The 24147-nt window shown below is 49.4% G+C and overlaps 1 protein-coding gene across 5 annotated transcripts in view; it reads right to left on the bottom strand.

The window, feature by feature from the left end:
* CNPY1 (canopy FGF signaling regulator 1) overlaps positions 1-24147 on the bottom strand; it is a 136433-nt gene that overhangs the window by 9024 nt on the left and 103262 nt on the right. For 4 of the 5 annotated variants that reach the window (XM_070077231.1, XM_070077232.1, XM_070077234.1 and 1 more), the window contains 2 exons: positions 3579-3782; positions 1726-1822 (listed from right to left, as the gene is read on the bottom strand). In XM_070077231.1, the coding sequence (XP_069933332.1) occupies positions 1726-1822; positions 3579-3782 (301 nt within the window). Of the gene's footprint in view, positions 1-1725; positions 1823-3578; positions 3783-4119; positions 4563-24147 lie in introns of those variants that run through there. The other variant, XM_017345653.3, reaches the window with a different exon arrangement.

The following is a 24147-nucleotide window of genomic DNA, read 5'->3' as shown; positions in this document are numbered from 1 at the left end:
GTCACAACGTATTACTTCCCTTTGCTGCAGCCATTCATTGGGACTTTTATCACTGATGTGTTGCTTAGCTGTGTCTGGCAATAAGTTGTAAGGACGGAAGAACTCTACCTTGCACTGTGATGCTGACTTTTCTTAACAGTAGGTGTTGAGGGGGAGGTATCTAGCTTCTTTTTAGGATTAATTTAGTCTCAGTTTTTAACTCATGAATGGCTTGGAACACCCACATACATGTTTCTTGAAGAAACAGAACTTGAACGAACTCATTCCGCTTCCCAATCGGGCAGCCATAATTATTTCTAGTTATAAATATGCAGAAGGAATGAGAAGAGGCAGCTAACAGTACTGAATTTAAGTCAAATTTCTGAGCTTAGGGGCACAGCCTTTCTCTAGAATTTGAGGGCGATCACTACCATAAATAGTCGGTGGAACCAAGTCCTTCCGGAACTTTCTAAGGAATGTTCATGTAGCAAATTATTTGCTTTTGTCATAGCTGCCTATGACACATCCAAACCCTTCACGAGGAAAAAAAGACAACAAATATGGCGGGTATTGTTTATCCCATTTTTGCTGAACACTTTTGAGACACAGCTGCAGCTCTGAATTATTTTTGAAAAACTTCAAAAACACTTTCTTTGGGAAGTCGTGGCCGTGTGAATTTCACAACTCTCCACCTTCTGAAGCCAAGAGCAAAGGGCAAAAAGCCCCAGACTCCAAAGCGCCATGAAACACAGACTTTAAACCAAAACCCCTATCTTGTCCTTAGAGTAAGAAAACTCACAGGTTCTGTTTGTGGGGGATTTATCACCATCCTGGCTGGCGACTTTTGAGGCCGCTGAGCCACAAACGTGCAGTCACTCTCACTTGAAGCTCCAAGTGGCACCAACTTAGAGGTGGTACACGCCGCTGGCTGCGTGAGGCCGTCTCCCAGACAGCTGCTAAATGCTCAATGTCTCAGGCTTCCACGTGGCTGTAAATGACGCCAATATCTTTTTTTTTAAAAAGCTTTAAAGCTCTGCCTGAATTCATGGCTCTCTATTCCTCTTCTTCCCAAAGGGGGTTCCAAACATCGCCCACCCAGTGGTCCCACATCCTAATAACAGTGTCACTCAGGTATCATAATGATGCACCTGTGGGTGTGCAGCCAAACAGGAGGGAGAGCCAGGGCCGTGGGGGGGGAGGCGTTAACTTAGTCTCCAGTAAAGTTCTGTCATCCTTGCCTAGCTTACAAGTGCCAGGGTGCATGTTGAACAATACCTAACAAGTATCCTTTCCCATCCTGGGAGCCAGTTTTTAAGAAGTAGACACTGAGAAACAGACTTGGAAAAAAAAAAAAAAACTCAGGAAGCCCCACCCCCACAACAACAACAACAATCTTCAAAAACATTTCTTATGAAACAGAAACTCTGCCCGCTGCTGGGTGACAGCCAACACTTTTCTAAATCCTACAGATTCTCCTTTCCTGGGTCGGGATGGGAAATCCAAATCTCTGAAGTTAAAAAAGAAATACTGAGAAAGTACTGTGGATTCACGCCGTGCTGAGCGAACAAGGGTGGAACAGGGAGGGAAGACGGGGAGGCCTGTGGTTTCCGGGGACGCGCGTGCTACAGCCGGCGAAGCCTGCGTCAGAGCCGTGGCGCGGCTCGGGATGCAAACACGGGGCTTGCAAGGCTGACTGAGAGAGAGGGGGAGCGAGGGAGGGAGTACATGCCACATCAGACACAGTACCTGATTTTTCGCTGCACAGCCTGTCAGCTAGAGAGCGTGCCTCCTGGGCGATAAGTGCGAATATTTCATCTTCATACTCTTCTATTATAGTCTCACACTGCAGAAACATAATAACAGCATATGTGGCTAGATACACACTCGCAGGGCACCTTGTTGTACGAGGGACGTGGCAACATTCTGTTAGCTAAAAATACCAAGTCATGGAGCCAAGGTGGTCCATTTGTGTTAGCCCTCTGCATTGAATGCACCATTGCATTGGATTCAACCTCTTCCCAGAATGTTAATTGCCATCATTTTCCTAGGATTTCACTACCTGATCAGTGGCCCTGAAAGACATGAGGACAGGGAGCAGGAGGAAGGAAAATAGCTCGAAGCTTTTGTTTCTCTTCCTTATACTGGGATGCGAGCCACAGGCAGAAATGTGAAAAGTCTGAGTTGGATGTTGTTTTTTTTTTTTTTTCCCAACATTTTAAAGAAGGCATTTCCTGGAACCGCTTAAACCGCTTTCCCTCTGATTTAACATAATAATCCATTTTGTGGTTTGAAAGTGTGAAAACAATGAAGCCTTCTCAGCCATCAAAACAAATGCACCTCCACGCTCGCGGTGGCAAACACGCCTGACAGTTACTTGGGGGAGTCTCTTTTCACGCGGTGTAGAGGTCCAGCCCAAACTCCACTCTGCTTTCCAGAAAAGGGAAGGAGGAAACCTGAGTTTCAGAGAAGAGGAGTGGGCCCTTGTATTGGAAAATCTTAAATTCCAACTGGAGTCTGTCCCTCCGTTAAGGAACTATCAGGTTACCCTTTCAGGGATTCTGGAGTTGCTGAAGGCATTTCGCTAGAGACTTGTAAACCATTTTCCAAGCTCATTAAGCAAGACTCTAAAAATTTTAAAGGGCGCTGAAAAATCTTGAAATTCCACCGTAATGTGTTTATTTAAAACCTGTGAAATACAAGCACAGTTACTCATTGCCATTCCTATTTCATGGCCCTTTCGACCCTGAGTTATTGCTCTTACTTTTTAATTAAAATGAAATCTTCGGAAGTCAGCTAAAGCCCTCACTTCAGGGCTCCAGCAATGCCTGACATTTTGGCCACCGCGTGAATGTAATGCATTTTTAAAACAGGCCTGCCCATCATTTTGTCTGATTCAACAGCATTAAGTCAAGTGCAATATATTGCAATATATTTTGCCAGGCAGATTCCAGCAAGCCAGAGGCCACTTTCCTGTAAAATAAACATTATACCGGGAGGAAATTTGGCTTTCAGCCAACTATCATACCTAAGCCTTTGTTTAACTTAGTTTGTGCTAGAATACTTGAATTAACCTAGGATGAAAAAAAATTCTCTCTTCTGTGAAGCCTTGGGGGGGGAGGGGGTTGAGAAGAAGATGATTACGTCACTCTGTCCCCATCATTTGGCTATAAATATTTGAAAATGACCTTCGTTTTAGGTTGGATTTTATCTAGAAACCACAGAGCCCGGTCCCCTTCTATGGAAAACAGAGGGAGAAACCTCTGGCAACAGGATAGACACCACTCGGCCCCCACCCAGGCAAAACAGTGTGCAAGCTGTGTGCTGAAGTCCCTAGGAGCTGTGACCAGCCCTCGTTGCAAAACAGCATTTCAGTATCTCCATGGGTCACCAGGAGATGCCACAACCCGGTAGGTGTCTCTAAGGGGCACCACGCCGCAATGCATGGCGAGCACTTCCCAAGCGCCAGGCAAACACGGACGCCATCCCCACGTGCATCCAAGTCCTGAAACTCAAGGACCGAGAAAAAGAACAGCAAACAACACAAAAGAACGCCAAAAAAACTCGCGCGCGGGGTGCCCTGCGCGGCGGGGGCAGCTTACCGCGAATTTCAAAGGTCTGTAGGCATCGGAATAGAAGTAGAACTTTTTATACTCTTTGTACACTTTGTCCCCCTTCCGTGGAGCGTATCTCGTGAAAGTTTTCTCCTTCGTCACTGGGTCTTCTTTAAGCTGGTAGTCGTTCATTCGCTCACACACGTTGTCCAAGAGGTCGACTAAGAATGCCTCAGACTGGACTAGGGGGATCTGCAGGGAAGCGGAGGAAACTTGGGCGCATGCTAGTTAGTTCCAAGACGCCCGGCCAGGAACACACATGGAAACACGCACGCACACACACACGCACACGCGCGCGCGCGCAGCCCCCACTGCTGCCAACACGTGCCGGTTGGCCCCTACACTTCTGTAACTATAGCATTTCCATGATGGAAGGGGGTTCCATCATGAAGCGCACGTTAAAGATGGACAGAGGGGAAAAAATCCGCGTTCAAACCAGAAACCGCCTATAGGGAACCATCAGTCCTATGTCACTGAACACGCAGAGCAAGGCGCGAAGCACCCGAAGTGGCGGTTAGGGTCTACCTACTTGTCAAGGGAGACGGAGGGAGTGCGGGGTGGGTGCGGGCAGAGAGAAGCTTGTTGCAAAACTCTCCCGCGGTTCGCGAAGAAGTTGGAGAAGTCAAAAGTTTTTGGCTCCTCCGCTCGCTCCTCCTCGGGGCCGTGCGTCCGCTCGGGCCGCAGCTGCGCGCCGCCCCGGGCGAGGGGCTTAGGGCGCCGCACCTCTCCCCGGCGGGCTCCGCGCAGCTCTCTTTGGGAACAGCTGGTGCACGTCCCCGTGCGTCCCCGCTCCCTCCGCAATTCAGCCGGAATCCAGCAGGGACTCCGCGGCCACCACCTTCGCTCCGGGCGCGGGTCAAAGAGCACCCCTCGCCCTTGGTAACAGAGACAAAAACTTCTGGGCCGTCTAGACGGGTCAAGGTGCAGGAGCCTGCGTCCCCGCGGCTCCTTCCGGAAGGGGGCGTGGAGCCGCCAAGGGCGCCCGGACCGCGCCGCAGCCCCGCGGCCTTTGCGCGCTTTTTTCCCCTCTCCACCCTCTGCTGATCAAAGTAGGAAGTTTGCATGACAACCACTGTGAAAGGGGCTGAATCCCAAATGAACTCGATTTCTGCAGTGTTGATATATCCAGCCTCCATTGTCCCCTTTCAGTCGCAGTGTGAGCCCTTCCGGTGCCAACGACCGCGCTACATTCACAGGCGCGCTCGGGGCGCACAAAGGGTCTCCGCGCTTCACCGCCATCTGGCCACAAATCTGATCCGCCAGAGCGGCAGCATTAACATGAAAGCGCAGGGCGGTGGGCTCGCGGTTGTGTTTTCTAAAAAAAAAAAAATCTGGGTTGCATTATAAATCATCCCCCGCGTCACTATACCACTGTAAGGAACCAACTTTGTAAACACATTTTTAAAGGAACACGCCAGCAGGAGAGAGTAAGAGGAGTAACGCCGCCGATTAACTTTCGACTGCACCTGCCGGGTGCACAGGTAATGATATCCCGCTTTCTCCCCACCCCCTGCCCCAAACTTGCTTTGAGTCTGGTACTGTTTCCAAGGTCCATGCATTCAAACCTGTAGTTAAATAGCTGATTTAAACATGCCGCTTCATTTATTTCTTCTCTCACTGACATACCAAGTGTTTTTTTTTTTTTTTTTAAAAAACTCATGAATGCTTTACTTTTTGATATAAAGTCCACAGGCAAAAACCGCAACGTAAGGGGTTCAAAGCGCGCATTGCAGATTACAGGTCGCATTCTTATTTACGCCTTTCCAGACTGCTAAGTTGTAACAGCGAAGATGTGGGTTAATGAAACTGAAAATCTGTGTAATTAACCGGCAGAAACTTGAGGATTAAACATTTATTAATCCCTGGGAAAAATTATAAGATGCGCAGGTAAATTCTTAGATTACTATTAATCAAGGCAGATCACTGTGGAGCGATTGTGTTTTTTTTTTTTTTTTCTGTGATACTTGATTCAGGTATATTTATCCAATCGGTGTAAAATACACTCGTAGTTTCTGAATGAGAACAAGCCATATTTTACTTGAAAATGAAGAGTGGGCTTTTTTCTTACCACTAGAAAAGTAAACCTTCTCAGTGACTGGGAGGAGGGGCGGGAGCTGGGAGCGGATTTGGCAGGAGGGGCGCGGGGCCCCCTGGAAGAGTGCTTTTAGAAATGTTAGGGCACCAACCATCGCCTCGTGCACCGCCAGGCACTTCCTCTTGGGGACAGGCTGCTCCATGCTCCAAAGACTCATTGTTCACATTGACCTAACATTCTGAGCCGTGAGCAAAAATTGTGGGCATGTCAGTTAGGAGCCACAGCACGCTGATGTGCGGCGAAAAGGCCACCGCCTAACTTTCATGAGCCATTTGATTTATTTCCTGGGTTGTGCTGTTAGTAGACAGCCCCCCTCCCCATGGTAAAACTTCCCACCTAACAGGAAACTGGTTTTCTGGTTTCGAAAGTATACTTTTAAGTGTTTGCATGTAGTGGAGTAATGGCCATTTTAACACACATATATTGTAGCAAGGGATCACCATATGGATTTCTATAATTTCCTAAGTCTATAGCTGTTGGATATAATGAGCTAGTCCTCTGGTGTGAAGATGCTATACAAGTAGAAAATGTTTGCTGGAGACAGCTCAGAAGTCACAGCGTGACAGTGTTCACCAAAGCCAGGGAAGGGGGACACCCCACAGCTCACGGGTTGAGCTCCTTTTACGGAAGATTCTAGAAGGGATTTTGATCTTAGAATACAATAGAATTGGGTTTTTTTGAGAAAGTCTTTAAGATGCTGGTGCATTGCAGCATTTTATTCATCATGAAAATGTGTCTTAGTAGCGTTTGGATCGGTGCTACCCAGCTGAACTCCCTTCAGTAAATTTAAAGACTATTGGCAGAATAATCAAGCCCTCCCCTTTCCCTTCTCCCCCCAAAGTGTCTTGATTATAAGAGCGCAAGAAGTATTGGGACAAGTGGAATAAAACTAAGTCTTTCTTTTTAGACTGGGAAGGTTTTGAATAGTACTTGTCAATAAAGCAACTCCTATTGTAATCTTTGGGGAGTGTTGCCTCCGCCCTCCCAGGACTGTCTCGGAGATACCAGCCTCATTAAAATATGAATGAAAAGGGCCGCCGTCGAGGTATCAGGAGAAAACTGATGCACTGGCACGGTGTTCTTATCTGCCATTGCTTCTGCACATGGACTCGTTGGGTGCAAGTTATAAATATAAAAATGATCCGTGGTCACTCCCTGGCTCCCTTGGAGTGCCCTGGTCAGGGGAGATCCTAACTCTTGCCCAATGTTGAAACCCATCCACGTCTCCGAATCCTAGGTGGTATCTGTAGTGTCCGATTATTTCTCTTTAGGCTCCTTCAGACCACGTTATGTGAGCATTGGTATGGGGGTGAGGAGATACCTGCATCCCAACTTGGAAAATGGAAGAAAGTAGTGAAAAGTCCCAGCCTTTGGTTTCTATGGAAAGCTGGAGCTAGGGAGTGTATTAGGGGCCACTAGGACAAGACTTTAATAACAGTCAATTACACGATGCTTCCCTTGCTTGTTCATTACTGTGTCTCTGTTAATCTTGTAGTAAATTTCTTGCTTGATAGCTATCACAATCATGCAAGAATACAATTAGGCTACAGTGCACAGTTGGAAGTGGAAACCTTCGTTGTGGAGTTTCCGTCTCTACCGTTACAGCCCGGCGGACTCCGAGTGTCCCGCGGTTGTGAACCCAGTCCTGAAGCTGTTGAGCGACTGGGAATTAATTTCACATTGTTGCAAAGGTTTTCTTTGTAGAGATGTGGTGTAGAAATTTGAATTGCATTACGGCAAATATTGCATCTAGTTTAATCACTAACTTTCCAGCCATAAAAATTGCAATCACTGCTGATATTAGTTAAAAGTCAATATTTAGAAGTGAAGATCCAGAGTGCCTTTGCTCTAGGCTACAGCAGGGAAAGCATGAATTCAGAAACTCTTGTAAGCTGATGAGATATATAATTAGCTTTTATGTTAATTGACTGCCATGAGTTTGTTGTAAGACACTTCTTCATATAATATGCAAATCGCACTGTTTAGTTTTATTAGACAATATAATTAGAGATCTAAAGGAGCTCATTTCGATGAGGAATAATAAAAGTTGATAAATTTCCAGGGTTCTGTATGTCAGGAAAAATGAATTGCTTCTGTACTTAATCAATACGAGAGATTGTAGGCAGCCTTTATTTGGAGATCTAATAAGAGCTGCCATGTCACAGAATACATATTAGTGCTCCAGTTACTGTAAAGTCTGTGTTGGAACAGGTGAATTTGTGCTAGCCACAAAACCTTGGGCGGAAAAACACAAAGATTTCAGCACAGTGTGCCTAGATAACCTAGCACACCTATGAAAATAACATCTAAATTTGCCTCCTGTAGTTTGGAAGAATGGAAATAAGTCATTCGTATTTAATATAAAATGTTTGCACATGCTTCCTGTTCTTATTACTCAAGGAGATGTATCAATAACATATATGTACCGGTCATAAAAGAGATTGTCAATAAAATAAGAACAACGTGATGTGGGGAGAGAATTTTCCAGAAGTCGATCACGTTTTTATCCTGGAGCATATTCACCACTTCACAGTAACAAACAGGGGAAGCAGACATGATGATCAACGTTCATGTTCTTCAGGGCAGGGCCACTTAAGTCAATTTAACTTTCTGCTAAGTTTAACCACACCTTCCCGTCACCAGTAAATACAAAATCGGCAGTGCCACTTGATTTCCCATTTTTAAATAATCTGCTAGTTGTTTTTTTTAAGCTTTTAATTTTCAAATATGTTAGTCAAAATGAAAGGAAACTCAACTGTTCGCAAGAAAAATGCTAGACTTCTCCTTCTCTGTGGTGGCGCAGCAAGTTAGAGGACTGTTTGGAATTCCTGTATCCTGCATCAGATGGCCGGTTTGAGACCTGGCTACGCTACTTCCAGTGTAGTTCTCTGTGGATGCATCGCGGGAGGCAGCAAATGATGGCTCAAGTGCTTTGAGCTCTGCCTTCCACGTGGGAGACCAGGATGGAGTTCCAGGCTCCTGGCTTTGGCCTGGCCCAGCCTGGTTTTTGTGGACATTTGGGGAGTGTGAACCGGTGGATGGAAGATAGCTCTCTTGCTCTCTCTCTTTCTCTCTCTCTCTCGCTATCATTCTGCCTTTCAAAATCAGCTTCACTCTCACTGTGCTTCTGGGGTTTGCCCGCCAGCTGACACAGCTCCTACAGACCTAGAACAAAGCCGACAGTGCCTGAGAGGGCACGAGCAGCAATGCTGCTGCAGAAGAAAGAGGGTGTGATGTGAACTTGTTGACTGGTCCAGGAAGCATTTTCTGAACTCTGTCTGCACTTCACATCAACACACTTCTCTAATTTGGACTTTCCTAGAGGACTCTTCCATGTGTCCGAATAAAAATTAAAATAAGATTATTTTTAAAATATTTGTTTATTTACTTGTTTGAGAAGTAGAGTGAGAGCGAGAGCGAGAGCAAGAGAGAGAGATCTCCCATCTGCTGATTCACTCCCCAAATGGACTCAATGGCCCCGGGCTGGACCAGAGAGAAGCCAGGAGCCAGGAGTTCCACCTTGGTCTCCCACACAAGTGGCAGGGGCCCAAGTATTTAGGCCATCGTGCACTGCCTTCCCAGGCGCATTAGCAGGAAGCTGGAATGGAAGCAAACAGTTGGGACTGGAACTGGCCTCCCAATATGGGATGCTGGTATCACAGGCACCAGCTTAACCCCCTGCGCCACAAGCCGGCCCCTAAAATAAAATTCTTGAGAAAGAACCTGTGCCTGTTGGAGATGGAAGGAATGCTACCTGACGGCTGTGTGAGCCTTTGTCTATCAAGTGATGCAAAGACACTAGCTGTCCCTGTCTTCCAATTCTTGCCCCACAGGGATGTAGGTTCCAACGTCTTGTGCCTGAAGGCAGAGTGGCAGAGAGCAGTGACCTGTTTCGCATCCCCTCTGCAGATACTTCCCCAAAGCAGAGACAGTGAAAAGCCACACGTCTAGGAGTCTGTGGTCGCATTGCCCAGCCTTCCCTTCCCGATCCCTGGGGCACGTGGTGAGACTTCTAAGGGGAAAAAGAATGAATTAGACGATGACTCAGAAGCTGTGGGTGTTTCCTGTCCACAGAGGCGAATGCACACGTGCACAACACACATCACTCCGTGAGTACACGCACGCACACCTGCACAACACATGCGAACACACATGCACAACACGCGTCACTTCATGCGCACATGCATGCGCACATGCACATCACACCATGTGCACACACCTGCACACCACACCACACCATGCGAACACACATGCACACATGCACAACACACGTCACTTCATGCCCACATGCGCATCACACCATGTGCACACGCACACACATCACATCATGTGAACACACGGCACAACACACATCATACTGTGTGTGCACGCCTGCACATCACACATGAACACACATGCACATGTGTACAGCATGCGTCATCCCATGTACACACGCATGCACATGTGCACCCTAGCTGACAGGCACCCCAGAAAACACTGCATGGCTTCTGGGTGCAGCTGGAGACAGAGGGGTGCTGAGCTCCCCGTGCCTCTGCTCACCCTGGTCTGGAGCCTGAGCTCCCAGGGCCCTTTCCCAGCCTAAGTGCAAAGCTGTGTGATTCAAACCCACCCCAGGCTGTGTCTGGCGACCCAGAGAGTGGTGCAGGGCAACTGGAAGCCTGACTTGAACTCCTGATGTTCCATCCCTAGCAGGGCGGCTTGGGCGGGACAGGGAGAGCCCACTGCCCCCGGAGTGCTTGAGGAACGAGGACAACCAGGGTGCGCCAGGTCTGTGTTAATGACCAAGACTGCTGGGAGGAAGGGCATTCCCGAACTGGGGAGGGAGAGGTCTTTCCACAGCAGGTGGGCAGGAGCTTCTTCTGGGTCTCCCACATGGGTGCAGGGGCCCAAGCACTTGGGCCATCCTCTGCTGCTTTCCCAGGCCATAGCAGGGAGCTGGATTGAAAGTGCAACTGCCAGGACTTGAATTGGCACCCAAATGAGATACCAGCATCATAGGCGGCGGCTTTAACCCACTATACCCCAACACCAATGGGGCCCCTTTTCAAAACATTCTTTATTTCCTGGTTTCCAGGGGCTAGAAAGACATCCCTTTCTTTGAAGGCATTTTTAAATCATTATTCTATTTCCATTGTTCTTTATTTATTTTGGTCAATTTTTATTTAATTATGATTTTTTAATCTGAAAGAGAAAGACAAACAGAAATCTTGCATCCGCTAGTTCATTCCCTGAATGCCCTCAACAGCCAGGGCTGGATCGGAGCAAAGCCAGGACCTAGGAACTCCATCCGGGTCTCCCAGAAGGGTGGCAGGAACCTGGCTACTGAGCCATCACCTGCTGCCTCCCAGGAGGCAGATTAGCAGGAAGCTGGACTTGGGTACAAAGCTGGGACTCAGACCAGACGCTCCCATATGGAATGTGGATGTCTCAAACAGCTTCTCAACGGCTATAACAAACACTCACCCACAACAGATTTTTTAATGGAACAACTAACACATCCTCTTGATTTCTTAGAAAAAAAAAAAAGAACAAAAGGGTTCAATAACAAGTAAAGTTCAGACCTACTCAGACCCCTCAGGGATCTCCTCCTTCTAGCAATATTCTAGATACACACCTGAGTGTATGCATAAATGAAGTAGCACCTGAAGGTGTGCGCACATGTGGGCATACATGTGTGCAACACATGTGTCCCTTTTTGCACAGATCCGAGTATAACAAGTACATTCCTCATTCCTTTATCTTTCTCACTCGAAGCTCGTGGGACTAAGAGGGTTCATTCCACGTGCAGGATGCCACCTGCTGAGCCACCACTCAGTGAAAGAGGGCGCTCACCTCTGACAGTTCAAAAATCCAGCTTTTTCAGAAGTAGAACCCCGGGGTGTCAAGGGCTCGCCCAGGATGCCAACTGGCAAAACTCTCCTCCAGGATCTGCCATGCTGCAGATCCTGACGAGCAGGCCGAGGCACAGAGAGGACCAGGTGTCAGGTAGGAAGCCAGCACAGCAGCTCCTGACCCCCAGCCCGGGGCTCATCCGGTGCCTCTAGAATGGTGCCTTGCGACCAGGCTGGAGTACCAGTTACCTGGGCTAATGCCATAGCTTGCCGATAGAGAAGAGAAAGAAGAGCAGGAGAGGAAGAGGAGGAGAGGAGGAGGAGAAAGAGGAGGGGAAGAGGAAGAAGAAGAAGAGAGGAAGAGGAAGGAGAGGGAGGAGGAGGAGGAGGAGATGCTGTTACCTGAATTGATGTTTTACTTTCTGCTTGTGTGCATTGTGTGGGAAGAACACGCCAGCAGAGACAGGAGGAGGGGTCAGGTAGGACTCCAAGGCTTGGATTTAGAAATGCAACACGGGGATGAGCTCAAAAAGATGCATTTCTCACACCTGAACAGTGCAAACATAGCCACACTCCCAGTGTGTTGATGACGGCGGCATTCACGTTCCTGATTAGAAAACACAGTTGCAGAGTGGAGAGCTTTCACTGAGCTCAGCCAAACCTGGGAGAGGCAGAGCAGGGTGACACAGGGGTATCTCAGCGGTTCCTGGCACCTGTCTTAAGAGGAAGATCTTGTAGGATATTGCAGGGGTGAGTCACGCTGCTGCCCACAAGGAGATCTGAGTAGCTGAGAAGCCCGTGTGCCTGCATGGCTCTTCCCAGGAGGCAACGCTTTTTCTCCACGCCACCAAACTCAGGTCACTCAAGAGCCAAGTTCAAGTAGTTCAGAAACGGCTTTAACACTTCACACCTAAAATGTTGCATCTCCTCTGGGCTCGGAAGCCTGTGTCTCAGAAACACCCACTTTTGAGCAGGCTATGGCCAGCCACGTTATACTTCCAGGCGGCAAAGCTCATCAGTAAACTCTGGTTTGAAGAGACCCTTTCAGGGCCATAGGAAAAAGGTTACCTGGATCTTCTTTGCAGTTTTAATGGTTTCTGGACTCCAAGTGGGTATAAAATGTAAAGAACCAATCGAGAGGCTGGTGCTGTGGTGCAGTGAGTTAAGCCCCAGCACCCCATAGGAGTTCTGCTGGTTCAAGTCCCAGCTGACCCACTTCCTATCCAGCCCCCTGCTAATGCACCTGGCAGGTGGCCCAAGTGCTACACCCATGTGGGAGACCCCAGCAGGGTTCCAGGGGCCTGGCTTCCTTGTGGTTATCTGAGGAGTGAACTAGCAGATGGAAGATCTCTCTCTAACTCTGCCTTTCAAGTAAATAAACAAAAAAAAAAAAAAAAGAAAAAAAAGAAAAAAAAAAGAACCAACTGAGACCAAATTCAACCTCTGTGGCAAAGAAAAGGGGAATATTAAGAAATGAGTGTGGTTTTTGTTGAAGAACAGATTTTTGTGTTGTGCAGTTTGTCTCTTTAAAGGTCAGAAGTGACCCCGAGTCTCCATCAAGCACTATTATTCCCAAGCTTAGCGTGCTACAAAATGTTGTCTTTACTCAAGCAACAGGCTTCAAACATGAAGAGGAAAGAAAAAACTCTACTCATGACCACAGACAACCCTCCTGCATCCCACCCCAGTCCCCACGCCCAGGGGACTCCCCTTTCAATTCGTCCACTCTGCTCACTCACACCCAATTCCAGACATTGTCCTGGCCTCCGTGGCCTCCCTGTGCACACCTGATGGCGACAGCGTGCTCCAGGAGAAGTCATAGGTCATCTTATAGTTCCTTGACTTGGGGACAGAGAGGGGATTGACAACATTGGTTGTTTTGTTTTTTAAAGATTTATTTGCTTATTTGAGAGGCAGAGTTACAGACACAGAGAGGGAGAGACAGAGAAAGGTCTTCCATCTGCTGGTTCACTCCCCAAGTGGTCTCAAGAGCCAGAACTGAGCCGACCTGAAGCCAGGAGCCAGGAGCAAGGAGCTTCTTCCAGGTCTCCCATGTGGGTGCAGGGGCCCGAGCACTTGGGCCATCCTCCACTGCCCTCCCAGGCCATAGCAGAGAGCTGGATCAGAAGAGAATCAGCCGGGACTTGAACCAGTGCCCATATGGGATGCTAACCTGCCATACCACAGTGCCGGCCCAACAGCATTGTTTAAATTACAATTACTCTGCTCTGAGCGCTTTGGTAAATGCGGCTTTTATTTTTCTCTGCTGGATTCTTTTCTCAGTACCTCTTCTTAACTGTGGGGTCACACAGATGCTCACTGTGGCTGTGTGCACGTCCACACATTTTGTCCTGTCCACATGGATTTCCGGTGGTGGCGAGAGAACACACTCCGCCGACGGGGAGCCATCTACAAAGTAAGCTACAGAGTGCCTCGCAACACAAACTGCCTCAATGGTGTCTCCCACTCTGCAGAGTGACAACTACCACAAAGGCAGCCTGGCCATTGCGTCTCCTTTTCTCTCTCGCCCAGAGCGGGTTGTGGGGTGACGAAGGCTGTGACATCATCCTTCCGGCCGTGGGGAACCGCACGTAGTCCCGGACATTTCTTAGCACGTCTGGCTCAGCCCTCTTTAGACCGTCACATCACTTGTTACCACTTTGGGCCCCTGCTAATACATTCTTGAAGTAGACAGCCTTGAGATCATTTTGTTTCATTTAAACTAAATCACTCTTGCACTATTTAAAAATTAACAATCCTAAGAGAAATCATTCAATATCTTCCTTCTTGATTTTCTGTGGTTTGGATGAAAAGTGACCTTCCTGCCGGGTCACTCCCAGACCTAATCCTCCTGAAGAGACATCTCAGTCCAACACCTACAGGTGTGAGCCTCCAGGGGCCCTGTTGATCGGGCTCTGTGATTGCAGAGGCTGGGTGAGTTCAGCAAGCTCCATGAGGGAGCTCTGTGCTAGGGATGGATAGAAATAAAAACAAGTGGAGGGGTCGGCACTGTGGCGTAGCGGGTAAAGCCACTGCCTGCAATACCAGCATCCCATATGGGCGCTGGTTTGAGTCCCGGCTGCTCCACTTCCGATCCAGCTCTCTGCTGTGGCCTGGGAAAGCAGTAGAGGATGACTCAAGTCCTTGGGCCCCTGCACCCATGTGGGAGACCGGGAAGAAGCTCCTGGCTTTGGATCAGCGCAGCTCCAGCCATTGAGGCCAACTGGGGAGTGAACCAGTGGATGGAAGACGTCTCTCTCTCTCTCTCTCCACTCTCCTCTCTCTGTGTAACTCTGACTTTCAGATAAATAAATAAATCTTTAAAAAAAACCAAGTGGAACATTTTTATGGGCAAGACCCGGTCTCCTCCCATACTGGGGACTGACGAATGGCGGACAAAGAAACTCGTCTAGAATGGAGAGTCCAGTACAAGTCGTAATTGTGGAATTCCACCTGCAATGTGCTAGACATTGTGCTAGACATGAGAATACAGCCGTGAACAGAATGCTGTCTTGCCAGGACTGAGGTCTGGGCCTGAAGTCACGTGGCCCTGGGGAGCAAGGGGGGGGATCCCTGGGAACCCCCTGTTTGTGTATAGCCTGTGAGTTTTAAGACTGATCTCCTGATCCATGAAAGGTCAACAAAAGATCAAATGAATGCTATTTCATGACATAAGAAAATGATAGGGGATTCAAGCTGCAGCAGCCACAGAGTTTTGTTCATCTCTTGTCTGGGTCTGAGTGGTGTGGGGGTGACGGAAGACCCCCCCCCCCACCCGCTGCTGCCTTTACAGAAAGACGCACGCCCACCTGGCTCTGGAGCGCTTACAACTGCTCCAGGAGGTCTCCTCGCACCTGCAGTCCCCACCCTGTGCCCCCAGCGTGCCCCCCGCCCCCACGTGGTATCATCCTGACAGCTCTGTGTGCAGGCTCCCAACGGCTCCTGCCCTCACCACATCGTCTTCCCTTCCCCGGACCAATGGTGCTTTTCTCCTGGAGAGTGCACCTGTAGTTTTCCATACGTGTTGCAGCCACACGCACACACAAACACACACATGCTCACAAGGGCCACATCGCCCAGAGGGCTTGGGTGGGCTGCTCTTACCCAGGATCTCTGTGTTCTATTGGTATTGACTGAGGAATCCCGGGATGGACGCTAGGGAAGGAGCCTTGCACGAGTTATGTGGTCCAGTCCTCCCTGCATCCCTGAGAGAAGGGCATACGTATCTCAGGTCCTAGGCCAGGAAACAGAGCTCTAGAAGCAAGGTCACGCATGGCGCCAGCCTAGGATGGGAGACCGATACTCCAGGCCATGCCATACCCCTAACTGTGCACAGCTGGCTCCGTGACAGACACAGTGAATGCCCATGACTTCACTTCCTCTTGGCCTGCCTCCCCTCCTTCTGCCTGGGGTAGGGCCCTCCCAGTTGAAATGTGCCCCTCAGTCTTCCTGGCCCACCAGGGTGCACAATAGCGCCACCAGGTGGTCTGGCTGGGAGTCTCCACTCCTGCTCCCGTTCCTCCCCCAACATTTGCAGCCCTACCCTGCTAGTCAGAGAACAGGCAGCCCGCGTTCGTATACAGCCTCTGGGCTGGTCCTACAGCACACCCATCCTGTCCAGCACAAGGCAGGTGCCCCAAAGGCACGGGTTCTAGAAGAAGCATGGAGCTCAGTGTCACCTCATGGCAACTGTTCTGGCAATCATCCGTGCAGCGCTTCCCCGCCGAAGGTGCTATGGAAACAGCTATTTGTAAACAACCAGGCTTAGCAACTCCAGGAGCCCTCTCTGTGAGCTGCCCGCTGCCCACTGTGACTTGTGGCTCCTTTTGTCCTGGGAGGGAAACAGCGGCAATCCTCTGAATGCACCCCCGTTATCCTCCATTCTTTACCCCAATCCGTGGATCCCAACAATTCTTGTTCAGCAGAATAAGCAGCAATTAACACGATTAGGGATTTATTGAGGATAAGTTATGCCAGACAGTTTTGACAGCTTGTTTTGAGTATGACAGAATTGTGAAATCTGCGGTTAGACGCATTATGTATTTAGAGTTGGTGCAGCGCCTAATACCAGCTTGTGAAATTATTGTTGCAAATGGGCTGAACCAGTTTGGATGAGAATTGTCTCATGCACGGGAAACTGACTGAAAGATCAGAGACAAAGGATAAACGATATTCGGCCGTGCATCCGGATGGGGATCTGGAATGGTGGGGGAAGGGAGCCATAAAGGTCAAGGTTAGGGGTCATTTCCCATCACATCTGCCTTACTGACCTGGAGGCCAGCCACCAGGGCTGTGTGGGAGGGTGGGCAGCGCCAGCCCCACGAGGACAGCAGCCAAACACAAAGAGGCTGGAGAAAGGCAGGGACTGGGTTGGTGTCCCCGGCCCCCCGTCAGCTGAGAACACCGCAGGAAGGCACAGCGGGGCGGAGGAAGGAGCCCACGCAGCTTCATGAGCGTAGAGGCTCTGGGCTTGGCCAGCTGCGGAACCTGCCCTGCTTGAGCTGAATCCCCCAATGAGACCTGTTCAAGGCCTGGCCTGCAGCACCTGTGAGCGGACCTGATTTGGGAAAAGGGTCTTTGCAGATGTAATTAGTGAAGCGGGGTCCTATTCTGATCCTGGGATCTGTTCTAGCCCAGGATGGCTCGCGGAGAGAGATACAGGCACACGCAGAGGAAGGCGGCCATGTGATGACAGAGGGCGGGATCCTGGGGTGCTGCATCCCTTCCCGGGGCTCACTGGTCACCACCAGAGTGATGAGTCATGGAACAGCTTTTCCCGTTAAGCCCCCCAGGAAGAACCCTGTCAACCCCTGCTTGGTCTTGGACTTCCAGCCTCCTGAGTAAGTTTCTGTCTGAGCCGCTGGGTTTGCGGCACGTTTGCGACCCAGTCCTAGGGAACAAACGAGGCTGATTCCAGAAATGACATGGAATTCAAGAGCCCCAGCTTCTAGCGCGGGAGCCGTGCACGGGGGCGCTCCGAAGCCTCACGTGTGGGGTGCAGCGTCCCAGGTCTGCGTGTCATTCTAGCACAGCCATTGGTGCGCGGTGACACTTGGTCACATCTTTTGTTTGTGTTTATAAAACCAAACACACACACTGCCAGCATTTGGTTAATTAACCCTAATTCTGTGCTAAGCTACCATAATCTTTCATTCTCTCCCATCATCTCATACCCTCAGATAATTGTTCTTTTTATCTGTTCAGAAGTATTGAATCATCTGTTTTATTTCTTCTCCCCAAGGCAATCATTCCTTATGCCTAAATGCTAAATGCAATGTCTTGCCTTTTTTTTAAAAAAAAAATTGTATTTATTTATTTGAAAGGCAGAGGATGGGTAGAGAGAGGACGGGAAGGAGAGGGAAAGGAAGAGAGAGAAAGAGAGAGAGAAGAGAGAGAGAGAGAGACAGAGAGAGAGGCAGAGACAGAGAGATCTTGTTTCTTCTGGTTTACTCCCCAAATGTCTTCAACAGCCCAGGCTGGGCCAGGTTGGAGCCAGGAGCCTGGAACTCAATTCAGGTCTCCCACATGGGTGGCAGGGGCCCAGATATTTTTTTCCCACTCGTAGACTGCCATGGCCTGGAACCCAAGTACTTCAGCCATTACCTGGTGTTTCCCAGAGTGTGCATTAGCAGGAAGCTGGATTATTGGAAACGGAGCTGGGACTTGAACTCAGGCACTGTGATATGGGATGCAGGAACCCCAAATGGCATGATAAACACTGCACCAAACACCTGCCCCAGCAGCCACTTTTCTTTTCTGATGAGCTAGGTCTCTGTCTATTTTCTTAAGAGACTGGCCATGACTCTCCTTGTCTTAATCTGTTAAGGCTGCCGTAACAAAATACCATAGCCTGGGGGCGTAAGTGACAGGAGTTTATCTGCTCACCGTTCTGGGGGCTGGCATCCCTAGATCCAGGTGTGCAACAGGGCTCTCTCTTCCTGGCTTGCAGTCTGCGGTCTCCTCACAGCATCCGCATGTGGCAGAGAGACAGAGGGTGCATCCTGGTGCCTCTTCCTCTCTATTGGCTCAGGCTCCTGCCTATGCTCTTGTCTAGCCTTGGTCACCTCATTGGTTAGGGCTTCACCATACGAATTTTGGAGGACACAATTCAGCCCGTTACATGAGGAAAAGATTTTTTAAAAAGATTCATTTTGTTTATTTGAAAGACAGAATCACAGAGAGAGGCAGAGAGAGAGAGGGGTCTTCCATCCACTGGTTCACTCCCCAGATGGCCGAAACAGACGGAGCTGCGCCGATCTGAAGCCAGGAGCCAGGAGCTTCCTCCGGGTCTCCCACGTGGGTGCAGGGGCCCAAGGACTTGGGCCATCTTCTACTGCTTTCCCAGGCCATAGCAGAGAGCTGGACCGGAAGTGGAGCAACCGGGACTAGAACCGGCGCCCATATGGGATGCCGGCGTTTCAGGACAGAGCTTTAACCCACTGTGCCACAGCGCTGGCCCCATGAGGAAAGCATTTAAGCTTACTTAACATTCCCACATTCTTCAGTGAATATATATAGTATAAATATACATAAATAATATTTATATATAAATATACATATTTATACTGTATGGCATATTTCCCTGATATTTAACAATGACGGGGAGAGCTTGGAGAAGTAGTTAAGACATATTTTTTTTTTTGACAGGCAGAGTGGACAGTGAGAGAGAGAGACAGAGAGAAAGGTCTTCCTTTGCCGTTGGTTCACCCTCCAATGGCCGCCGCGGTCGGCGCGCTGCGGCCGGCACACCGCGCTGATCCGATGGCAGGAGCCAGGAGCCAGGTGCTTCTCCTGGTCTCCCATGGGGTGCAGGGCCCAAGCACCTGGGCCATCCTCCACTGCACTCCCTGGCCACAGCAGAGGGCTGGCCTGGAAGAGGGGCAACCAGGACAGAATCCGGCGCCCCGACCGGGACTAGAACCCGGTGTGCCGGCGCCGCTAGGCGGAGGATTAGCCTAGTGAGCCGCGGCGCCGGCCAAGACATATGTTTTGAGTCCTAGCTTTGCTTTTTTAAAAAGATTTATTCTTATTTATTTGAAAGAATCATAGAGAGAGACAAAGAGAGACAGAGACAGAGGTCTTCCATCTGCTGGTTCACTTCCCATATGGCTGCCATGGCTGGGGCTGGGCCAGGCGGAAGCCAGGAGCCAGGAGTTTCTTCTGGGTCTCGCACTTGAGGGAAGGAGCCCAAGGACTTGGGCCATCTTCTTCTGCTTCTTAGGTGCATTAGTAGGGAGACAGATTAGCAGGGGAGCAGCTGGGACTCAAGCCGGTACCCATGTAGCATGCTGGCATTGCAGGCGGCTGCTTCACCCACTATGCCACAGCACCGGCCCCCTGGCTCTGCTTTTGATCTGGCTTCCTGCTAATGTGAACCCCGGGAGGCAGCAGGTGATGGCTCAGGGTATACTTGATTCTCCACCAACCACATGGGAAGCCTGGATTGAGTTCCCGGCTCCTAACCCACGCTGTTGTGGATATTTGGGGAGTGAACCAGAGGTTGAAAGATCTCTCTCCCTCTCTCTCTCTCTCATCTGGCCTTTCAAGTAAAGTGAATAAATAAATGACACAGAAGACAATTCTTTTTTTAAAAAATAATAAATAGATAAAAGTAACAAAAACAAAACAGAAAAGTACCATACATATGTGTCTGTGCATGTGAGTATGAGTGTGGAGACAGCAAGGAAGAATGTGTTTGACTGCTGATTATCTGAGCAGGTGGAACATAGCCGGGTCGGAGAAGGGAAGATTCGATACAATATTCCTTCTGGATCCTGGGGAGGATGAGTTCCAAGACCCCCAGTGAAACTGAGGATAATACAAAATCCAGTGTGTACTATGCTTGTTCCTATACATACTTACTTGCAATGAAGTATTTTTAAAATCACATGAGCATGAACTAAAAAACTGAAAATCAATTTTTCTATTTCAGGTATTTAAAGAGGAAAACTTTGGGGCTGGTGCTGTGGCATAGCGAGTAAAGCTGCTGCCTGCAGCACTGGCATCCCATATGGGCACTGGTTCGAGTCCTGGTTGCTCCACTTCCGATTTAGCTCTCTGCTGTGCCCTGGGAAAGCAGCGGAAGACGGCCCAAGTCCTTGGGCACCTGCATCCATGTGGGAGACCCGGAAGAAGCTCCTGGCTCCTGACTTCAGTCTGTCCCAGGCTAGTCATTGCTGCTACTTCGGGAGTGCACCAATGGCTGGAAGATCTCTCCATTTCTCTCTCTCTCTCTCTCTCTCTGTCTTTGAAATAAGTAAATCCTTTTTAAAAAGTTATCATAATTACCTCAGTAATTTAAAATTTTTAATGAAGAAACCTTTAAAAATCTGTAGTTGAATCAACCGATAGGTGAGTATCTACAAGTCCAATCCACATTTGACTTGGAAACCAGCCACGGTCAATCGGGGTGCCTTGGCTGGGGGTTTTCCAGGAGCCCAAGGAGCCCCAGTGTCTCTAGACACGTGTCCTCAGCCACCTCCGTCCAGAGGTCCTGCTCTTTCCCCCGAAGCAGCAGGACAGCTTGCTTTCTGTCTGCCTTGCTACACAGATGGTCTCACTTGTGCAGCCAGCAACTCCCGGCATACTGAAGATGACCCTGAAGTCTGTATTTTTACATAGGAGGGGGACTGGAACTTGCCAGAATGCCCAAGCTTGAACCGTTCTGTGTGGCTAGAGAGGCCTCCTGCCCTCCCACGTTTAAGTAAAGTTCAGGAGAAAGGGCACGAGAGGGGCCCAAAGAGCCCAATTATTTTTTCACTCGACTTAAGCAATGGGCAGGAGAATAAGACCCCTCTTAATATAAATTTTAAAATCTCCCCTTTGGAACTGATGTTCCCATTAATCACTTTAAATTCTTCTGCTTGGTCACAGAGGATGCCTGTGACCCCAGGTCCCGTGCCCAGACTGCTCTGTTCTTGGGCAGCTATGTCTGCACAACTCTGACAACGTAGCTCCCCCTGACGCCAGTCGCTCCTCTTTCTCAGGCCCCCAGTAAGCTACACTGTGTGGGAATCAGTAATGGAACGGGGTTGTTGGCACCCTGGAAGCCAGGATGGAAAAGCTTCTCAATGCCCACTGGGGAGGGGGGAGGTTCAAGCCCTGCGGGGGACATGGTGAATGAAATGCCCACCCTTTGCAGGCCGTAATGGCCAACCCCGTTCTAGGGCCAGGCAGAAGATCACGCCACCATCTCTGCTCTTCCTTAAAACAGCTGCCACCCCCAGACTTCCTAAGGAGTACGGCATACTGATCTGCTGCAATTTCCCCCTCGTATTGAGACCTGGTTAAAGACGAGGGCTTTCCACCTGTAAGGCAGTTACTGCCAGCAACGGAAGTGGAACAGCTGGGACACGAACCAGCACCTACGCCGGCACTGTAGGTGGAGGCTTTATCCACTAGGCCACAGCATCAGTCCCTAGATAGGCTCCTTTAAAATAAAAAATTGGACCCATCCTTGTTCAAATTCATGAGAATTAATCTTTTGCCTTTTGTGCTAAATATTTTTAAGTTGAAAATCAAAGAATGGCATCTATATTTTGCAAGATACTCTACTGCTTGATACTAAGCTAAATTAAAATCCTCCCTCCGAGGCCGGCACTCACTAGGCTAATCCTCCGCCTGCGGTGCCGGCACCCCGGGTTCTAGTCCCAGTCGGGGTGCCAGATTCTGTCCCGGTCGCTCCTCTTCCAGTCCAGCTCTCTGCTGTGGCCAGGGAGGGCAGTGGAGGATGGCCCAGGTCCTTGGGCCCTGCACCCGCATGGGAGACCAGGAGAAGCACCTGGCTCCTGGCTTCGGATCAATGCGGTGCCCCGGCCACAGCAGCCATTGGAGGGTGAACCAACGGAAAAGGAAGACCTTTCTCTCTCTCTCTCTCACTGTCCAGTCTGCCTGTCAAAAAAAAAAAAAAAATCCTCCCTCCAAGTTGTGTGCACTTCATGTATACAATTAAATAAAACATGGGACCAGCGTTGCAATGCAGCAGGTTAAGCTGCCTCTTGCCTCCCTTATCCGAACGCCAGTTCAAGTCCCAGCTGCTCTGTTTCCAGTCCAGCTCCCTGCTAATGCACCTGGGAAGGCAGAAGACAATGGCTTAAGTGTTTGGGCCCCTGCCACCCACATGGGTGATCCAGATGGGGCTCCTGGCTTCAGCCTGGCCCAGCCCTGGCCACTGCAGTCACTAGGGAGTGAACCAGCAGATGGAAGATCTCCCTCTCTCCCCCCTCCCCCTCTCCCCCTCTCTACCTCTCCTTCTTTCTCGATCTGCCTTTCAAATAAATAAATCAACCCTTAAAAAAACCAATCATGGTATTTAAATGTGGGAGGCTGGAGGAACTAATTTAGAAGTTTTAAAAGAATATTCAGGCAGTGTAGGAGATCCTCCTGTCTTAGGCCAAGGTCATGTTTCCTGTCCACATCCAGGCTGATACTGGCGCACTGCAAACCTCTAGCTGGCCGGCTCCGAGTCTTATCCAGGGGCTTAAATCGCGTCTTTCTCTTCCTCTGTCCCCGCATTCAGGATGGGGGCACTTCCCCGTGAGGTGGGGGTGAGGCCCAGCCAGCATTCAAAGCGGGGATAATTCCTTGTTTGTATTTCTGTTTCCTAAGAGCTGCTCAGTTGACCCTCTGGGAGCTTTCCCTGCTTTGAGCTTCCCACAATCAATCTGGGCAGAGAGCAAACAGGATATCCCAGCAAGAATGTCAGACCAAGGGGTGACAGTCTGAGAGGAGAGTCCCCGAGAGACGTCTCAGAAGTGGGCATGAGCATTGTGAAGCTCCACCGATTCCTGATGGGGATGGGAGCCTTGAGCCTTGATCACCATCAACAGAGACTGCCCGGAAGCAATGGAGTCGGCCTTGGGCAGAAGTCGCTTCCTGGCTGTCAATGATCCTAACGCCCCTGGCATATTTTGTGCCCAAGTTGGGAACCAGATCTACTTGGGTTCCAGACTGATGGCTTAAGCAAACAAAATAGGATATGCGTGAACATCTGTTCAAAATAATAAACAGGATTTCTCTTGAACCATTCTCTAGGATAAGAAAAAACGATGCTGAAACTTGTAGAAAGGGAAAACGTCAGAAAAAGGATTCAGCACAATTCTGTCAAAATGGAGCTGACGTCTGACAAAGAAAGTTCCGTCCTTCACACTCGCAGAAGAGAGCTGTGTCCCTGCGTGGTCCTTGCTTGCTTTGCGTCTGTCTCCTGGTCCTTGTCTCCCTAAGCTGTTCTTGCACTGTGGCTGGCTGTCTCTTTAGAACCAGGACATCTTATTATCCAGTGGATTTTGTGGTATTTACCATTGCTTCTTCACAATGAGACTGGAACTTGGTTCTCGATAAAACTCAGCTGAAAAGCATTTGAATTTAGAAACTACAATAGGAAACCTTCCCCTATCGCCAGGTGGGGAAAACTGTCAGGCTGGTGGGGTTCAGTCTGGCAAAGGCACTGTTTCTCCTCTCCCAGCCTGGGAAAATATCCCCAAGCCTGCAGCTCACCTCATGAATCCAGTAGGAGAGTTCACTTTATACTCAGAAAACAAAACGGGCTCCCTTCTCCTGCCCCTCCCATTAAGAACCAAAACCTCCCAAATGCGACCCGTTCAAGGCTGCTCCTTACTGATAAAAGTCCTTG

This window comes from Oryctolagus cuniculus, chromosome 7, assembly GCF_964237555.1.
Source record: "Oryctolagus cuniculus chromosome 7, mOryCun1.1, whole genome shotgun sequence".
Taxonomy (NCBI): Eukaryota; Metazoa; Chordata; class Mammalia; order Lagomorpha; family Leporidae; genus Oryctolagus; species Oryctolagus cuniculus.
Note: the sequence above shows the minus strand (reverse complement) of the source record. Positions and strands in the feature narration are given on the sequence as shown.